This window comes from Zalophus californianus, chromosome 2 (genome assembly GCF_009762305.2).
Source record: "Zalophus californianus isolate mZalCal1 chromosome 2, mZalCal1.pri.v2, whole genome shotgun sequence".
In the NCBI taxonomy this organism is placed as follows: Eukaryota; Metazoa; Chordata; class Mammalia; order Carnivora; family Otariidae; genus Zalophus; species Zalophus californianus.
In genome coordinates, this window is record NC_045596.1 from 70,573,445 (window position 1) to 70,593,056 (window position 19,612).

The 19,612-nt window shown below is 42.4% G+C and overlaps 1 protein-coding gene across 5 annotated transcripts in view; it reads left to right on the forward strand.

The window, feature by feature from the left end:
• The window catches only part of AFF1 (AF4/FMR2 family member 1), a 202,261-nt gene extending 183,222 nt beyond the window's left edge, over positions 1 to 19,039 (forward strand). For 4 of the 5 annotated variants that reach the window (XM_035725783.1, XM_035725787.1, XM_035725784.1 and 1 more), the window contains 9 exons: positions 2,733 to 2,836; positions 3,812 to 4,067; positions 4,783 to 4,874; positions 5,065 to 5,125; positions 8,921 to 9,057; positions 9,643 to 9,711; positions 10,325 to 10,462; positions 12,376 to 12,581; positions 13,624 to 19,039. In XM_035725783.1, coding sequence (XP_035581676.1) covers positions 2,733 to 2,836; positions 3,812 to 4,067; positions 4,783 to 4,874; positions 5,065 to 5,125; positions 8,921 to 9,057; positions 9,643 to 9,711; positions 10,325 to 10,462; positions 12,376 to 12,581; positions 13,624 to 13,745 — 1,185 coding nt within the window. In that variant the 3' untranslated portion in view covers positions 13,746 to 19,039. The remainder of the gene's footprint in view (positions 1 to 2,732; positions 2,837 to 3,811; positions 4,068 to 4,782; positions 4,875 to 5,064; positions 5,126 to 8,920; positions 9,058 to 9,642; positions 9,712 to 10,324; positions 10,463 to 12,375; positions 12,582 to 13,623) is intronic. The other variant, XM_035725785.1, reaches the window with a different exon arrangement.
• Positions 19,040 to 19,612: the final 573 nt, after the last annotated feature.

Sequence of the window (19,612 nt, forward strand, 5' to 3'; positions counted from 1 at the left end):
GTTTACTCTGTCTTCTCTGCCAGCGTTGACGGTCTCTCAAGGGTCGCCATTACAAGTTGCTGGATGGGGATCTGTGTGCTCTGCGGAACTGCCGGAGGCTTCTCCTGGCATGTGCCAGCACCTTCCATTTCTTCTGAATTGTGCTCCAGAATTCTGCTGCTGGCCCATGACGTCCATGCTGAGGCCACAAGAGAAACAGCTCTGTCAGATTCCCTCGACTCCTTCAGCTGTGCCTTTAAGACCCTGTTTGTTTACGTCACATTATCTTCTTACTAGGGTCCCCCAGGGTGCTTTTTCTCTAGTCTTCTGTAATAATTATATTTCTGAGCAACTGGTTTGTTTTTATCTTCTCTAACCGGTACATTTTATGTTTTAAATTTTATTTTGTTAGAGGAGGGAGAGGTGAGGGGGGAGAGAGAGAGAGAGAGAGAGAGAGAGAGAATCTCGAGCAGACTCCTGGCTCAGCACAGAGCCCGACAGGGGCTCAATCCTGCAGCCCCAAGATCATGACTTGAGCCAAAATGAAGAGTCAGACACCTAAACGACTGAGCCACCCAGTCACCCCTAACCTGTACATTTTATAATTCCTTCTTCGAATTGGCTAATTGGAAGTTCAGAGCCTAATTTGCAGAGTGGCTCTAGAAAACTGTAGTACAATACTGTCCACTAGGAATACAATGTAAACCATATATGTGATTTTAAATTTTCTAGTAGCCACATTAAAAACTATAAAAAGGCAAGAGACCAGTGAAAATAATTTTTAAATTTTTATTTAATCCAGTATATCTAAAACATCACCACTTCAACATTTTATCAATATAAAAATAAGTATGTTTCCCATTTTTGCACTAAGTCTTTGAACTCCGTCGCTTTGGATCAGCCATGTCCAGGTTCTGTCTGGATGCTGTCGGGGGGCCATTGGGCTTGTGCTGGCCATGCAGAATGAGTCTCGAGGAGGGTAAAAGCCTTCCCTTGGATTCCATTTCTCTTCTCTCCCCATATTTTCCCTTCTTCATATTCTCACTTGTTCACACACCAAGAGATTAGAAACCTGTATCTTTATAAGCCACCTTGAATGATCCATTTTGAAACAAGAGAGAAAGTGTTTTTCCGGAGGAGAGCTGAAGGGCTGAATGGCCGCGCACACTCAGACACATGTGTTTGCAGAATGTCTGGTGGAGGAGGGGCACATTTTTCCTATTCCCCTTCCTTTGAGCTGCTTATTCATGTCTGGGCAGAGCTTGAGCCTGCCCATCTGAATTTATTCATTTTTTCTTGGAGAAATTCAGGGAATGAGGGAGAGACCAGTGGTGAAAGTCGGGGCCTCCCACAATGTTAATTTGAAGAATGTTTTTTTTCCTCTAAGGCTTTAAGAGAGGATTTCAGGTTTTTTAGGGATTGTCCTAGATTGACTGGGTAGTGTCCCAGATTTCTCTCTTGGTGAACTGACAGTTGGAGGAGTTTAGTTCTAAATGTGCATCAGAATTAATTGAAGGACTCCCACCAATCACTTTATTGTCATTTGCTGTTCTTCCCATGGAGCGGTTATGTGAACTCAGACCAGTGGGAAGGAGGCCGCCATGAAGTCACTGAGTCTATGTGAGACTTGCCATAAACTTGGTCTGTACGTTGACAAGGGGAAAAGTCTTTTGCCGTGAAAAATTCTTTGTTCTCTTAATCATTGTGTGTGTTTAGTGTGCGCTTTAGTTGGTATAAACAGATGTTTTTGAGGTATGTGACTATAGATTTAAATATCCCTTCTGTTTATATTCTTCCCTCATTAAAATTACACTTATCCTTCATTTTTTTTTTTTTTTTTTAAGATCTTATTTGTTCATTTGAGAGAGAACACAAACGGGGGAGAGGCAGAAGCAGACTCCCCGCCGAGCTGGGAGCCCCGATATGGGGCTCAATCCCAGGACCTGGAGATCACGACCCAAGCCGAAGGCAGACTCCCAACCATCTGAGCCACCCAGGCGCCCCTTATCCTTCTTTTTTTTTTCAAATTTTTTGAAAAATAGAAACATGTGTCCCCATATATGTATAGAGAGATATAAAGACAGTCTCTTAAAAAGACAGAAAGAATGACAGTTGTGTCAGTGAAAGAGGAAAAAAAAAAGTTAGCTGGAATCCCAAAGCAACTATTCTTACTTTGTTGTATGTCTTTCTAGTCCTGCCTATAAGATAGAGACAGAGGGTTTTGTAACCCTGTTTCTTTCTCAGCAATATACTTATTTTTCATTAGATGAAAAGTGAGCTTTAAGTACTCCACTCCTAATTTTATACAAAGAATAAATTAGCAGGCATAAGTGTATGGTCCTTTCGAAATAAAGGGGGATGTCCTTACTCATAAAATCATCCATTGTTACTTGCTGTGAATATGCATGTTTTATTGATTCTTTTATATTTAGAAAAACATCAGTGATGTGTTGGGGACTCTTACTTAGCCTTCCTGTTGCCAGCTATTACTTAGACATAGAGATCCTCCCTTCCCTGGGTGGGAAGGGTACTCCTTCCTTGTGCGAGAATCTGTCTCAGGACAGATCTCATCAAATCTCCATTGTCTGCTTCCCTCCACCCCCCAAAACACACACAGTATAGGTACTTAGAAGTTTGCTGTGTGTGTATAGATGTCGTCGAAAGTCCAATGACTCATTACCTTTGCTGTGAAGTCTTTTGTTTTGTCCGTACATCTGTTTGTAACCGTGTACTTTGTTATGCTACACTAATAGGCTGAAGCAGAGAAAGACCATGATAGCAAGAAAGCCAGACTGGAGAAAGAAACCAAGTCACAGTCATCATCTTCATCCTCCCACAAAGAATCTTCTAAAGCAAAGTGAGTATAGAGATTAGCAACCGCCCTGAAAGGTGATTGAGTCTTCCCAGGCCTTGAGAGGGCAAAAACATTTTTCTTCTGCGGTAGGAGTGGATCAGCACACTGTTGGGCTCATTTTGATGAGGCGCTAAGTTTGTTTCATGTTGCTTTTATCCATGAGGACCTTTTGGGAATTAACAATTCATTGAGTCCAAGCTTAGGTTTATCAAAGACATTTTAACTATTGAAAATTTCCTGAACATCTGGAAGTAATTTCTTTCTAAAAGAATTTTTCATAAAAACAAAGGTGCTATTATTATCCCTACTTTGCGGAATTGGAAACAGAGAAAATGACTTGTCCATAGTCACAAAATTCATGACAGATGGAACTGGCACTTGAACCCTGGGAGCCTGGGTTCAGTGCTCTTTCTTCAGGCGATTCCTGGGAGTGTCCAGGCCTCTTCACTAAGTCTCTTGCTTTGGAGAGAGGTGGGGGACGGGGGGTAGTTCCAGGAAGGTGTGACTATAAACAGTGACTGTTATTCACTCTCTGGTTTATTCAGGAAATCGCTTCATACGATGACTTGGCAAAAGAAAGTGCATAGTGTCACTGGGTGGGAGCCAACAGATTTGGGAGGGAGGGAGCGGGGAGGAGGGCGAGAGAAGGTGGCAGCTGGCTTGGCCGCTTGTCAGAGAAGGGTACAGGTTAGGGAACAGCTAATAAGACTAACTTGGTTGGGGGGGGTTGGGATCTGTGGAGACTCTGGGAGCTTAGTGACAAACCACACAACTTAATCCATTATTCATAGATCGGACTAGATCTTTCAGAGGTATCCAAAGTCCCTGAAATTGGGCCTTTCTACAAGAATGGATTTCATGCTCTGTGATTTCTTAATTTTTGGTGTTGTCGGCCATTTTATCTTACAACTAAACTACTAAAGTTAGGTGGTTCGGGTTCTGTCTTAACTTAAAATTTTGCATGATGTTTCCTTCCAGAACACCCAGGCCCTCCTCTGAGCCCTCAAAGAAGGAAGCGCTTCCCCCACCACCTGCATCATCGTCATCGTCGTCCTCCTCGTCCTCCCAGAAGCCAGCCAAGCCTGCACAGAAGAGGCCAAGGCGGGAAGGCGACTCCTGCAGCCAGGACCCTCCCCAAAGTGCCAGTAGTAGCAAGGGCAACCACAAAGACTCTTCCGCTCCCAAGCACAGAAAAGTCGAGGGGAAGGGACCCGGAAGCAGTACAGAGCACAAGGTAAGTGGGGGGGGGGGGGGGTTGGCTAGAACTTGTGGCGTGGAACCCATCATTACATCTTCACTTTGAATTCCCAGGTAAGAGAAGTTCCTAAGGATGGTATTTCAGAACTATTCGTCCCTGCAGATAAGGCAATGATGAGTTGTGTTTAAGGTTCTACCACGTTTTAGAGGGAGAGTAAAAAAGATGGTTAATATTCCATGTAAGTTTAGATGTCAGTTTATTCTTCCTTAACGAAGTGGTTCAGAGGTGAAAAATCAGAATAGATTTTTGTGTTAATTTTCTATCGGGTGCTTTGCAGTAAAAAACGTTACCTAGCTTAGTTCTTGGTTCGCACGTTTGGTATCAGATACTTTGGTTTTTGGTTGTAATGGAAAAAAAAAATAGCCACTTTCTCAAATAATAGTCAAATATAAGGTCCTTCCTTCCTGCTAACCTGGGGTGGGGGGGGCACTACAAGAAAATGTAACGTTTAGCTTTGTTGAGTATCTGTGCTCTTGGACATTCTTGTCTTACATCTTTTTGGTCCTCAGTACAGTCAGTACCTACAGTTTCGGATGAATCTAGCTGGGAAAATGCTTAACTAAGCTGCATTGTACAGTGCTTGATTTCCTCTTTTTGAACTACTGTTTTGGGCTAGTTTAGAGGGGTGTGGTACCTTTAGGTCGATGGTTGTAACTGTTGGTGTGTGACCTGTATGACGATTTTTTAAAAGGGACCTTCTGGAGATACTGCATATCCTTTTCTGGTGCCTTCTTTGCCAAATGGTAACTCGAAACCAGGGAAGCCTCCAGTGAAGCCTGACAGGTAAGGGCCTGGGTCCTCCTGTTTCCCCTGCCCCTTCTCTGCTTCCTCCCTCCCCCCCCCTCCTCCCCCCCCCCCCCCCCCCCCCCGTCTCCTCCCAGCCTTTTTCACCCCCTTCGCCTTCACTCCTCTTGTCTCAGTCTAGTAATTCCAGGTTCCTCTGACCCACTGCTGATCTTTGCTTCTCTTTCAGACAACAAGCAGATTTTCACATGAAGGAGGCCAAAAAGTTGAAGCAAAAAGCAGAGTTAATGGTCAGTTTGGCTCTTTCATCCCTTTGGTAGAGTGTTTTCTGATAAGGTCTCTGTGGTCTCATTGAACTCCCTATCACTGAATGGCGGGGGGGGGGGGGGCGGGCGCGACATGGGTCACAAAGTAAAGCAGGATCAGCAGGTCTTAAGAATCGAGGGGTAAGGGATTCTTAGTGAAATTATTCGCTTTGACTCAGTCTGAACATGAGTGAATGAATAGACAGGGTACCTAGTGACAAGTTTCACATCTAAATGAATGGAAGTTAGATCTACCTGGTGGTGTTTGCTTTAATACACGAGGGCTTCCTCGTGCCACTGAGTCAGCTCTTCGGCTGTGGGAGACGAGTTCTGCTATTGAAAGTCGATCAATTTGTGTTCGGCCTAAAACGTTTCAGAAACTGAGGTAGTCTGTGCTCCCAAATTGTCTTAACGCCCTTGAGATAATGGCCCGAGGAAAGAGTAGACCGAGTGCCGTTCGGTAAAATTTGAACATGAAGGTAATAATGATTGCAGTGTGGGTATACGTGCTTTTACAAAATGAGCTCTCTTTCCCCAGTGGCTGCTGGGATGTTCTGGGAAGCGGTGCTTTGTGGTTAATTGCATCCACGATTGAATGTGCTGTTCATCCCTGCTGCAGTGTGATTACATCATGCCTGCCCTTTGTTGTGTTCAAACATCTGAGGCTCGGGGCCTTTTATTTATTTCATGTGTGCTCTGAGCCCCAACCCCTGCAAATACCATATATTGAACCTTATACACATGGGAAGAGCGTAGTGCCCCTGAGACCCCAGCCTGCGCTCTCCACCCCAGTCTGCAGGCAAGCATCTCTCCTCAGATCCTCAGACCGGCTAGGGAGGGCTGGACCGAGACCCTGTTATCAGCCCCTGTTCATCAGGGCAAGATGCTTATCAAGTCCTTACTATACGGGAATGCTGTGAGGGGTTCAAAGATCAGCCTCTGCCTCTAGACCTGTCTCCGGAGCAGCCCCGTTCCTAGGATGGCCGCATCTGCACCAAATGTGACAGTGTTTTTCCTGTCTCTGCCTTCCAGCTCCCCAGAGCTGGTGCCAGAACTGTGAGAACCTTTTGAGTTCTGCAAAAGAGTAAATATTCAGTACTTTGTCAGCCGGTTATCTAAAACTTGCCCTGACATTGGACGCTTTCAGCCACTAGATTCCTTCATTATTTTTTTTAAATATTTATTTATTTATTTGACAGAGAGAGACACAGCAAGAGTGGGAACACAAGCAGGGAGAGTGGGAGAGGGAGAACCATGCTCCCGCGGAGCAGGGAGTGCAATGTGGGGCTCGATCCCAGGACCCTGGGATCATGACCTGAGCTGAAGGCAGACGCTTAACGACTGAGCCACCCAGGCGCCCCAGATTCCTTCATTATTCAAACAGTAGTCCAGGGGACTTTGTTTTTGTTTTAATTAATTTATATAGATGCACCTCTTCTTCCTCCCTGCCTAAGCTGCCCGCATATCCCAGTGTGCCCAGTTCAGTCCTGGTTTATACCTTGTTGCATCTCATTTTAATAGCTAATAATAGCTCATTTCACTCTGAAAATATGCTGGTTTGGACAAAAGCCCAAATGGGTAGCCTCTTTATTCTTTAATTCTCCTTTATTTGCACAAGGACTCAAATTGGTCCATTTTGCGTTCCAAATCATTAAGTGCACCACTGAACATAGAGGAGTGTCTTTTTTTTCTCTGCGTCCTACTCACTGTTGAAAAGGGAAGTGAGGCCGCTACTCTTGAACCCTGTCTCCAGAGCTACCCAGGGGGCTGTCACAGGAATGTTTTCGTTCTTAGCCTTACAGAATACTTCCCTCAAAGAAGCGGATATTGGCAATTTTTTTTTTTTTTTTACTATAGTTCCTTTTGTTTATACACTAAGGCCAGTATAAATCTTGGAATTTCCATGAAAGAGATGGCATTAAATAAACAAATTGAGGAGTTAAATTCTCACCAGTGAAGCAAACCAGTAAAACCCTGTACTGCTGGTTTAGTGGGGGTGTGCCAATTTGATCTTTACTCTTTCTGTCACTAATTTTTGTTTTTTTTTTTTTTGAAATGTAAAACAGACTTTTTATTAAACATAGAAAACATATTTTTCAAGTACAGGAAGTTGACAGCACTTAATAAATACCATACTTAATGTTTCAAGTTTTTCTTAATTTTTCCTTATTTTTTAATTCTAGTTAGTTAACATATAGTGTAATACTAGTTTCAGGAGTAGAATTTAGTGATTCATCACTTACGTATAACACCCAGTGTTGATCACAAGTGCCCTCCTTAAGAACCATCCCCCATCTGGCCATCCCCCACCCACCTCCCCGCCAGCAACCTTCAGTTTGTTCTCTACAGTCAAGAGTGTTTTATGGTTTGCCTCCCTCTCTGTTTTTATCTTACTTTATTTTTCCTTCCCTTCCCCTATGTTCATCTGTTTGGTTTCTTAAATTACACAAGAGTGAAATCATATGGTATTTGTCTTTCTCTGACTGACTTATTTCATTTGGCACAATGTCCTGTAGTTCCATCCACGTTGTTGCAAATGGCAAGATTTCATTCTTTTTGATGGCTGAGTAAGACTCAAAATTTATATGTACATTTGTGTGTGTGTGTGTGTGTGTGTAGACACACACACACACACACACACACACACCACATCTTTATCCATTCATCAGTCATTGGACATCTGGGCTCCGTAATTTGGCTTATTGTATATAACGCTGCTATAAATATCAGGGTGCATGTGCCCCTTTGAATCAGTATTTTTGGGTAAATATCTAGTAGTGTATATGTTGGAACATAGGGTAGTTAGTTCTGTTTTTAACTTTTTGAGGAACCTCTCTACTGTCACTGATTTTCTGAGCCTGGCTTTCTCTAGAAAAAATAGTTTAGAACAAAGTTATTTTTAAAAAGTTAGCAGCCCCACGCCATCTTTCTTTGCTGATATGTTACCATCTCCTTATACTCCTCTTGCATCTTTGCTGTTTTTAATTCTTTTTGAACATACCAAGTTGAAAGCATTAGCAGAAACTACAAACTTGGATATGTGTTAATTGGTTGCTCTTATAACACATGGTCCATATGGCAAGTGTAGAGAAAAGGTGGGGGTGCTTATCACAGTCTCTGAAGAGCTGGCTGTGTTCCAGGGAGGAGAGCATTCCGTGACACCGCGTGCCTTCAGGTTTAGGTGACCATCAGTATTTGAGCTCATTCATGTTTCTACTTGCCCTTTAAGGGACTCTGAAATTTTATCCTCCCTGGCCCAGGGATAGCCTTGTACACTTAACCCTGACTTCCAAATGAGATTGGATAATCTGTTTGGCTCTAAAATATATAAGACGATTATTGTTAGACATAAGTTCTAAGATGCTCCTAAACCATAATGTTTCCTATTGCTTATAAGATAAACTTCTACACATACAAAGAAATTTGTGTCTGCATCATTCTGGGTGTGTAGGAAAATCTTCTCATGAAAATCACATAATTGTACACCAATAACAAGGGGACGATGTGCTTACTGCCTTGGTTTGAATGTGTAGCTTAAGACTTTGAGAGAGTAGTCTTAATAAGATTGTTTTCTTTTTCCTACTAAATTTTTGCTAAAAGAAATTTTGCAGTAGGTCAGAGCCAACAGGCTTTGGTTATCATTTTGAGTTCCCTTGTTCTCACGCTTTTCCCTAGCCATAATTAAACTAAGACAGTGGAGGGAAGTTGAGGTAGAGGATGTGGTTGAGAAACTATAAACAAGTCTGTTTGAGGCCTAACACTGACCATGCTCTTCTACAGACGGACAAGGTTGGGAAGGCTTTTAAGTACTTGGAGGCCGCCTTGTCCCTTATTGAGTGTGGGATTGCCACAGAGTCGGAAAGCTCGGCGTCCAAGTCGGCTTACTTGGTGTACTCGGAGAGTGCAGACCTCATTAAGTAAGTGCCACGTCATTTTGCCATCTTGCTACGTGCTTTTCCTTCCTCACCTTTTATTGTTTGAATCCACTCGAATTTAGTAGGAAGACAACTTAATAAAGGGGAGCCTTAAAAAAAAATTTACTGATCCAGGACCATTCCTTGGGCCCGAAACGAAAATTGTATTCTAGATGAAGTGATAAAACGGAGGGACCGGGTGCAGCTCCATCCTTCTGCCAAGTGCACCGTGAAATGCCGGACCATTCAGGGAGAGCCCGGTTTTTCCAGTTTGGCTGTCTTATCAGACGCACTGGCAGCTCCGTGTCCGCTCCCTTCTTTGTGTTTGGGCAGGGGACGCCGTGAGGACACACGTTTACGTGGTTTCCAGCAGGTAACAGGCCAGAGAAGAGACGTGTCCTTGTCTGCTTTGCCGAATGGCCTGAATTACTGCTCTAAAGCCTGGGGTTTTCTTCTGCCTGGTTTTCATGTCTTCACATCTTCAGGAAAATGAACATAAAACCAAGACAAACCTAATAAGGTATCTTTGTGCCTGGGATTTTCTAACTGCCTTTGGTTAACCTGATGTATTTTTATATTTTCCTGTAGATTTATAATGTCATTGAAATCCTTTTCAGACGCCTCAACTCCACAAGAGAAAATATTTGCTGTTTTATGGTGTGTACCTTTATTTTTCCTTGTCTAAATAGTATTTGCTTTTGCATCTTTTGCTGTTATAAAAAAGATTGAGTAATTTGTTTTCTTAACATGGTAATTAATAATGAAAGGCGGAACAATACCAGAAAGTAGGATGTGTGGTCAGGAGGTTAATCCCGCTGATAGTCATTTCTTCTGAAAGACATCTGCCATTTTACTGTTGACTCAGTAGATGCTTTGGTCTCATGACTTAAATGATATTCTTGTGTATTTGTGTTTTTCCACCAATATTTACTTTGCGGGGAGGGACAGAGGGAGAGGGAGAGAGAGAACCTTAAGCAGCCTCCACTCTCAGCGTCAGCTTGATCTCAGGACCCTGAAGTCATGACCTGAGCCGAAATCAAGAGTGGGATGCTCAGCCGACTGAGCCACCCAGGCGCCCCTTTGTGTCTTATCTACTTTTGATGTTAGTGTGAACAGTATAGTAAGATTCTTAAGATGTTCTTCCTCATGTAGATGAGGAAAACCCAGAGTGTTCCTTAGACTATAAAGGGTTAATTAGATGGCTTTGTGTAGTAGTGATACTCGTGTCTACAAAGTAATTCTTGACTTTAACTTCTGTTTATGTTCATAGCATGCGTTGCCAGTCCATTTTGAACATGGCGATGTTTCGTTGTAAAAAAGAGACAGCAATAAAGTATTCTCGTGCTCTTAACGAACACTTCAGCAGTTTTTTCAAAGTTGCCCAGGCACCTTCTCCATGCATTGCAAGGTAATGAAAAGTCTAATTTAAATAATTCTCAAAATCAAGCTATCTCTTTATTTACCTCTTGCTTTTGCAACCATTTGTATGACTTTGGCTTTCCAAAAATTGTGTATATCTATGTGCTGATTTGCTCCTTAAATTATTAGCATATTTCAACCTTTTTGAGGAATAGGTATAAGTTAAGGTGTTTGCTGAGTAAGTAACATAAAAAGATAATTACAAAGAATATAGGGTCAAAATTTTAGAGCTTTGAGGATCTTCAAATATGCCTAACAACACACAACAGAGGCAGAGCCAATCAGAGCCAAAGTCTTTTCTCCGTCTACATGACGTTGTCTTGGCATTTCAGTAAACAAGAACTTTCCAGAACTGAATGCCCTTATCTAGGATCTATGACAGTAATATTAAGAATGAAAACTATCTCTAGCTGACTCCTGCCTCCTTTGTGAACTGAAGGTGTTCATCTGTGCCATAAGATGTTGAAAAACAGAATTTTTGTGCAGGTGTTGTTAAGATGAAGTTAGAATTTTCTTCCCTGTAGTACTTACCTAGCATGTTTTGTTGTTGTTGTTGTTGTTGTTTTATTTGGTTATACTCCTTGAAAAGTTCCCCGTTCTGATAGGTTTTGCTATTTTAAGAATATCACCTAGAAGATTGCCCCATTTCTAGCACATTCAAGAGAAGGGAGTCCCATATGGCCTCTCTTAAAAAAAAAAAAAAAAAAGTCCTGATTGAGAAGTAACTTCTTACCTCTGAAAATTTTCATGACTCTCACCTCAGATGTTAATTTTAAGTCAATACATTGTCAGTCATATTATTTTAAATAACTCCTTCACCATTTGTCCAGCCACTATATAGCAAGCACCTTCTTTGTACCAAACCTTGTTTTTAGGTACAGGGGATAAAGCAGTATACAAAGCAGACAAGAATTTCTGCCCTCATGGAGCTGCCACTCTAGTCCTTCACAGTGTACATTCTGCGGGGGACACTTAGGGTCCCTGCAGCTCCCTGAGGGCAGATGGACCCAATCATGAGGCTCCTGCTGTTTGACCCATCTTTCCATTACTTTTTACGTCTAAATGTTTGCCTCGTGTTTCTCACTCGAGGCCCGTCAAGGCCCTTGTTAACTTGCACGTGCAGGTATATAGCCAGAAGGAGAGTAGATAGAAAACTGCATCCCCTGATGCGCAGTACCTCTTGCCCAGTCTCCTCGGAGGCTGTCCTGTATTCATCCAGTCATTGATTCGTTAGATACTTGGGAAGGGCCTACTCTCTGTGTTAAGTGCTAGAAATGCAAAGATTCATAAGAAATGGTCCCAGCCTTCAAGGAAGGAAAAGGAATAGACAGAAGAGTATAATGGGATGTGAGAAATGCAGTGGATAAATTAATAGGTAAATGCAAAGAGACCAGTTCAGGTGGTGGCCAAAGAGAGGCCATGCTGTCTCCCTGGGGTCCAGAAGAGGGCCAAGTGTGGAGTGGATGCTCGGTCAGTGTTTGACTGGATGAGAGAATGAATATATAGGAGATTAGAACTGTCTTCCCAGGGAAGCACTGTCTTGGTGGAAGTTAGAACTGAGGGTGGGGGGAGGAAGGGATTCCAGGCCAAGGGAGTAGACTGTGTAAATGGAGCAAGCATGTTCGGAACGTAGATGTGCCCACCTGATTCTGGGTCCGGCGAAGGACACCTTGCGTCCGTCCAGCTACTTTCTCTATTTGGTGGCCCCATTTTGTTGTGTGCGATGAAGTAAATTCCCCAAATCCTGAAGGCGAAGGGTGTCTCTGATCTTGTAGAAGTGATTTTCATCTTGGCTAGTGCACCCCGAACTTTGTAACTTGGACTGCAGTCCCAGAGACAAGAAGTCCGTAGTCTGCGGGGTTAAGGTGATGAACCAGTTCTCTTCTTTGTCCCGCCTCCCAGAAGCACAGGCACACCGTCCCCTCTCTCTCCAATGCCTTCTCCTGCTGGCTCCGTCGGGTCCCAGTCAAGTGCTAGCAGTGGCGGGAGCAGCGGCATGCCTGTCACCATCCAAAACATGACGTCGTCTTATGTCACCATTACGTCCCATGTCCTTACTGCCTTCGATCTTTGGGAGCAGGCTGAGGTCCTGACGAGGAAGAATAAAGGTAAAAGGCTCTGTGGTGGTAATTCCCGGGGCATGGGGATCGGGAGGGAGTGCCGTTGTTGGTTTGTATTTTATGTTCAGTGTTCTCAAGTGAAGGGAGTGTGGAGCTTTTTGCTGTTCTCCCTTCTGCCTCACGACCCAGCCGCAGTTCTTGCTTGAGCCCTGTGGCACGGAGCCAAGCCTCCGTGACCAGATCTCCGCAAAATTAAAGTAGAGGTGGTTGCGGCGCCTCGCCCTCCAGACGTTCTGGCATCATCATTTCAGCCCAAGCTGAAGTGCTAGCGAAAGGGCAAGGCAAGTAAAGACGGGAAGGGACCGGCTGTCTGCGCACAACCCATGTGGTACGTGAGGTAGCGTGACCTAAACACGGAGTCGCACGCTTGTTTTCAGTATCTGTTGAGAAAGACGGTTAGCAACAGTATAAGAAGCGTGGCATAGCACACAGTGCTGAGGCTTCTTTGAGAAGAAGAAACCTTGGAGAGAGCCAAGGCTTAGGTGATGGTAGAGTGTGTGCCGTTCGAGGAACTGCTCTGTGAGCGCCCAGCGAGCACTGAGTAAAAGCGTACCTGTCACTGCCCCCGAATGCCACTCCGGATTTTCTCCTGGCTGTAGGGAAGGCAGGGGCCAGCTAGCTGTAGCCACTTAACTTTTTTCATAGCCTCTTAGAATTTTACTTTCTTTCTTAGCAAACTAATGATGCTTTTCACCTGTTGGGGTTGTTTTGTTTTGTTTTTGTTTTGTTTTGTTTTGATTCAGCCCCCCATTGGCCCGGTAGTACAGGTTGGGTATCTTCCAGCACAAGCCCCTGTGCCAGGCCTGATGGACTCAGCTTGAGAACTGGCTCTGGGCTCAGCCTTGCGGCCTAGTGGAGGCGTATGGAGAACTAGTGGGCCATTAACGGTAGTAGATGGCGATTTCTTGCTGTGATGAAGTACAGAATATTGTGGGGATACAGTTGCTGGAACTTTGACTTTTTATGTTTCCATTTTTATTTTTGTGTGTGCAAATGTGTTCACTTGGTTTTGGTTTTGCTTTGTTTGCAGAATTTTTTGCTCAGCTCAGCACAAGTGTGTGTGCCTTGGCCCTCAACAGCAGTTTGATGGATCTGGTGCACTATACCAGACAGGGTTTTCAGCGGCTAAAACAAGCAACCAAAACACCTTAACGGAGGCCCAAGTTGATTTGATGGCTTGGGAACTTTTTTGCACATTGAAAGCCTCAGAAACAGTTCAGACGTTTGTCTCATCAAGACACCAAACTCGAGAAGAGAAGCACCATGAGATGGCCAGGACATTTGTCCACTTCAACTTTCAAGAACTTACATGATCGTTGGTTGGACGTGGTGGTTGTACAGAAGCAGAGAGGTGGAGGCTGGCCCCAGAGATGACCTTGCCTTTCCTAACTGAAGGACAGAAGTGCAATGTAGACTAAGTGGGCACATGAGTGGTCTAGAAACATTTCCGTACTTTTTTTAACCAGCAGGATGCAAATGGCAGATGAAATGAGGAGAAGCAGTTTCAGCTCTGAGAGCAAGTTCATGTCATCTCAGTAGCCACCCTAGTCTATTCCCAGAAGGAAATTTTTTAAACAATGAATTTTGGTGTAGGGTTTTGTGGATGATTTTTTTTTCTTTTAAGTTTTGGGGGAAATATTTGTTTACTAAATTCTAACAGTCACCTATAAAGCATAAGTTGTGAAGGACTCCACTGTACCCCACTTCCTGCCCGTGAACAGTGGCTTTGATAATACCAAGTATTGTCACAATTTATAAAATTGAAGGCAACTCCCCCACACCCTCCATGTCCCTGTTGCCTGGAGTACCGCGCGTTCACCCCACTTCTGATTTCTCCGTCACTGCTGGGAGTCAGCCTAAGTCCGAGCGGTGGAGGGAGGAGCTGCTGCCCACGGGGACGCCATCTTGAGATCGCATGCACGATGGAGGACTTGGTGGTGTCGTCCCCCACCCCCTGCGTCAGCGAAAGGCAGTCACCCATTGACTATATTCTGAATTTTCTACCTTGGGGAAGAAGGGAACCAACATTTATACCTGACCAGATGGCTAAAGTGCTTTTTAATTTTTGTTTAAGTAGAGCTGGAATTTGAGGTGCTGATCTGTGGTCTACAGTTATGTGGTAACTCATGTTGTCTAACCAACTCAGAATTTTGTCAGCAAACAAAGAAAAATGAAATCTACTCCTTAGAGAGGCTATATTTTTCTGCTACAGATTATTTTATATTTATAGCAAAAGTACACTTTCTGAGCCCTTGATTGTCTAGGGTAAGTTAACTCCCTAAGAGGATGTGGAGATTTGGGTGGTTAATTAGACTTTAAAAAAAAAAAAAAAAAAAAAAAAAGTCACCACATGCCTTCACTCCAAAGTGTTCTCCGTCAACTAGATTTGATTGGATTGAAGAACCGTGGCCTTCCCATATGTTGTTATTGCCATATTCTAGACGTTAAACCAAGTTCGTAGGGAATGACCTAATGAAAGAACACAGTCAAAATTCCCACATAACCATAAGCACAGATTTTTTTTTTATTGAAACTTTGAAGGCTATTGGAAGCATTATTTTGAGTGCAGTGTTTTTAAAAGCCAATTCCTGATATCCCTTTTAGAAGTAGAATTTGCACATGTATTAAAATTGAGGAGTGAGTGTTATCGCTACTGTTGGTTCATTTTTTTCTCTCCCTTTATCCCATTCTGCCCCTCTACATTTTGTTTCCTACCCAGAACGTTTGTCATTTTCATACTATTAATGAAGAAGGGAGTGCCATCTGTATAAGGAAGAGGTTGAAGGTCCATACAAGGAATGTAAGAACTCGGTGATTTGGTCAATACATAAAGGGATGTGTGGAGGATGGGAGTGATGATGATTTTTCACGTATGAAGTGTTCGTGTGAAGCTGTTCCTTCAGTGTCTTAGCCAGCCTGTTCTCTGTTACCAGTAGCTAGTTCAGAGGTTTGTTACCTATGTTTAGGTGAAAGCCAGAGAGAGCGGTACTACTACCTGAGCATGAGGACTGGATGTGTGGTCTTGATGGACCAATTTCATTCGCTGTTGTTCTAAAGCAAGGCCATTTAACAAAACCTTTTGTTAAATGAGCAGTAATTGTCTGGTGGGTTGTGGCATCATGCCCATCTCTTGTATGTGTGAAACAAGACACCAGAGTCAGGTATATGTGATTATTTAATGTCCTTTTCCTGCTTACTCACTTGGCCTTCTCTGCCCCTTTACCCCACCATTCCCCAGTACAAGTCACCTGTCAGTTTGGGAGGCTGTGTCTTTTTCGGACAGGTTCTGATCTATGCAGATGTGTTGGAGTGTGTGTGTGTGTGTGTGTGTGTGTGTGTGTGTGCTGTCGGTGAGCGATACTGCTCCTGTGACTGAAGACACTCGGCGTCGATTGCTCAGCCACTTCTAAAAAAAAAAAAAAAAAGATTGCTTTTTCAGTGGCCTTATTCTTCGTGTGTAGTGTTTCCCCCCCCTGACCTTTATATTAAAAATTTATTTGTCCCTTGAAAAACTAATCAATTTGCAGAGATCAATTTGTAATATTTTGAACATGGGATATTTCCGATTCTTACTGCCTTGTACCTAAAAGAGGATTCCCAGTGGCTACTTTTTAAATAGAGTATGTGAAAAATAGTGGCTGATGAATCCTTAATGTTCATAATGTCTTTTTCCTGTTACAGTTGTATATAGAAATCTATAAAGAATTTTAAAAATCACTGCACTTTTTCACTGCATGCTTAAATTCCCAAAGGCAGAATTTGTACTGAGGTAGATAATTGAAAGGACTAGATTATAAAATGAGACAAATAACAAAGCATCTTAAGGAGTGAAAATTGAGTGTAAAATCTTGCCTTTGGCACTACAGTTTTGTGTGTGTGTGTGTGTGTGTGTGTGTGTGTGTGTGTGTGTGTGTGTGTGTGTGTTTGTGTGTCTCTTTACTAGGAAATGGAACAACACTGTTTTACTTTTTAAAATGTTGAATGTTCCTGTCCTTTCTGGAGATAATTAAAATGTGAATCACTGAACTTGAGATTTTAGCCAGACTAGGGGCCCTGCTAAAGGATGAAAAACACTTCACTGAAATTTACCAAATGACACTGGGGAAGAATGTGAAAACATTCGCCACATGTGAGCTGCGGTGAAGAAGCGAGGGTCCAGTGGGTGTATTATCAGGACGAGAGTTGCAGTAGCATGACTTCTAGGATACACTCAGTGCTGCATGATAATGAATCTGAATTTTCTTTTTTTAAATAAAAGGATCTTTATTTTATAGATCTGTTTTGACCAAGATATTTAGCTTTTCCCCTAGACAAATTAGAACACATTTATATCCTTTGATTCCAGATCCCAGGCTTTTGAGAAGCTAACATTTGGCCCCTTTCTGGCTGAAAACCTGCCTTAATTGGTACCTTAAATATTCATGTTCGTAGAACCAGGAGCTTACTATTTTGTTAGGATTCCTGTCCAATAATTTTTAGAAGCAAAAAGATGAACCATTATGTCCTCCAAAATGAACAGCTTTTGTATCTGATACAGAAAGGAGATGTGCGTGTGTTGTACGCATGCATACGCATTCACACACACAGACTATGAGGCTGGTTGAATTAGATGTATTATTCATTGTGCCTTTGTTGACCAAACCTAATTTTGAAATAATACTAATTTGGGATAATGCTGTATTTATTTTGATATGGCTTTAAGACATGTTAATGTGGGTCTTGTACCTTTTGTTCTTCTGCTTCATGAAGTTTGAGGCATATTTATTCATCTTCAGGTAAATGAATCAAATAAGGCTTGATTCCCTACCTCCCACCACAGATTCTACTTTTTTCTTAAGGATTTATTTTCCCAGACACTACACAAATCTTTGAAAAACTTTGCCACTTCTACTACAGTCTTTACCATCAATTACCAGTATTTCAGTTTTGCAAGGATATTTGGGTTTCTTTTAGAAACACAAATGCAGAGATTTGCTCACTGGAAAGAGTTGTGTATGGGGCTACGGAGGCGTGTCAGGGTTATGGCGGTACTTCTTTGTTCCCTTTCTGTAGTGGGTTGTCTCTTCTGATTGTTTTTGGTCCTATTGAGAATTAATGAATATAAGGTTTTTCCTGTGCCTTTTTATCTTGTCATTTTGTTTGCTGGAGGTTGACTGGCAGAATTACATGGTGTTGGGGATCTTCCTTCAAACATTGCAAGGGGTATTTGTACCATATAAACCTCCAATATGCAATCCAGTCATGTTGGTTTCTCAGTGACTAAGAATGATGACCACTGGCCATGTTCTTTAGTTCTACAATGAGTTGGCAAGCACCACCTATCTACTTAAGGGGGCTGTGGATTTCCTATTGTCCTAGGGAAATCACACTATGTTCCACTGTGCAACAGATCTCAACAGGTACTGTGATGGGTAGAAAAGTTCCCTGTATTTCTCTACCCACAAGGGCAGGAAGGAAACCTACAGCTCCCTGTGAGCCTAGATATACTCTCTCGGCCTGGAAGGACAAGGGAGTAAGACCACTGGCAGCAAGGCTGGCCAAGCTGCACTGGTGAGACCAGGCGGTGGCCGACCTAAGGAAGATAACGTGCTTTGCTTATAAAAGTAGATGTTTAGGTGATGCTTAACACAGGCAGTATTAACTTCGCCTTTTGTTCAGGCCATCAACATGTATTGTTAAAATTACTGCACGTTCCCCCTCAGATATCAAGTATACACTGTTCATGTTGGTGTGTGTGTGTGTGTGTGTGTGTGTGTGTGTGTGTGTGTGTGTGTTTATAGGTATGTGTCCCAAATCTTTTTTGTTTTTTGTCTTTCTGAATGTGATCATGTTTTGGATGATACCTGAGCAGGGTTGCCTTTTTTTTATTTATTACCGTTATATATTATATTATATATTTGTTGCTTTCTTATAACTTTAGAGGAAGTCAAATCTTGGTATTAAAATTGTTTAAAAAAGGAATAAATTGCCCAGTTGATAAATGATCACTGGTCTGTCTAAAATACGAATTTGTCTCTAATTCTTGTGGAATAATGTGCCAGCTGTCTAGTCCACATGGTGAGTTTGTACGTAGGCTAGGGAAGCAGGGATGCTCTCAGCGGGAAGATGTGCAACACAAGTAAGGGGGATGCCATGTATTGTATCTACTTCAGCAATGGAACTGCAACTTGGGGCTTGTGTGAATAAAATTTAGCTGCCTTGTATAGTCCTTTGAAAGAGACATATGTGATCTGTGAAAATTATAGTTTTCTTTTTTTAGAAGAAAAATTTGCAAAAGATCTTTCCAAAGATAACGTGCCACAGATCTTTTGTTTGTTGTTCTCTGTAATGAGGATTAATTGCTGTTTAAAAAGACATGTAATTGACTTGTTAATCTTCAAATTCTTTCCTTTTCACAAGAGGATCGAGCTGTAAAAAAAAAAATTAATAAAAATTTAGAGAAATCATTGGGGTTGAATCCATGCTTTCATTTTCCTGAATAAAGTAATTCCTAAAATTGCTATATATAATTACCACTTAGCCAAGAAGAGTCTGACACGGTGGAATGACATGCCCTCGTTCACAATATGTATTTATTGTTGAAACAGGAAAAGAAGTGTGGGCAGAGGGAAGCTCATCCTTCTCTTTCTTTGGTTTATTTTTAAGAACTTCAGTCACACACGAGTTAGCCTTTCACCAGGGTGGCATCTTCTCTGACATTCTGTGCCAGGGGCAACAGTGACCTTAATTTGCCTGTTTTCAATGTTTGTTGGGTGGACAGATTTGTAGAATGTTGCTGTTGAAAGGTTTTGAAAGGCCATCTGGTCTCTCCTCCCTTTGCTACTTTGAAAACTCATGTTCTACCTCAGTGCTTTTAGGAAATCAGGAAAAACCTAGGTGCTGAAATCTGACTTGCTGAATTTGAATCCTGGCTCTTGAGTTTGCTATGTGGCCTTGGGCAAGTTACTTAACCTCTCTGGGGTTTTCTCATTTTAATAAATTTTCTTGATTTGGTATCTACCTAGTAGTAAGATGGTAAG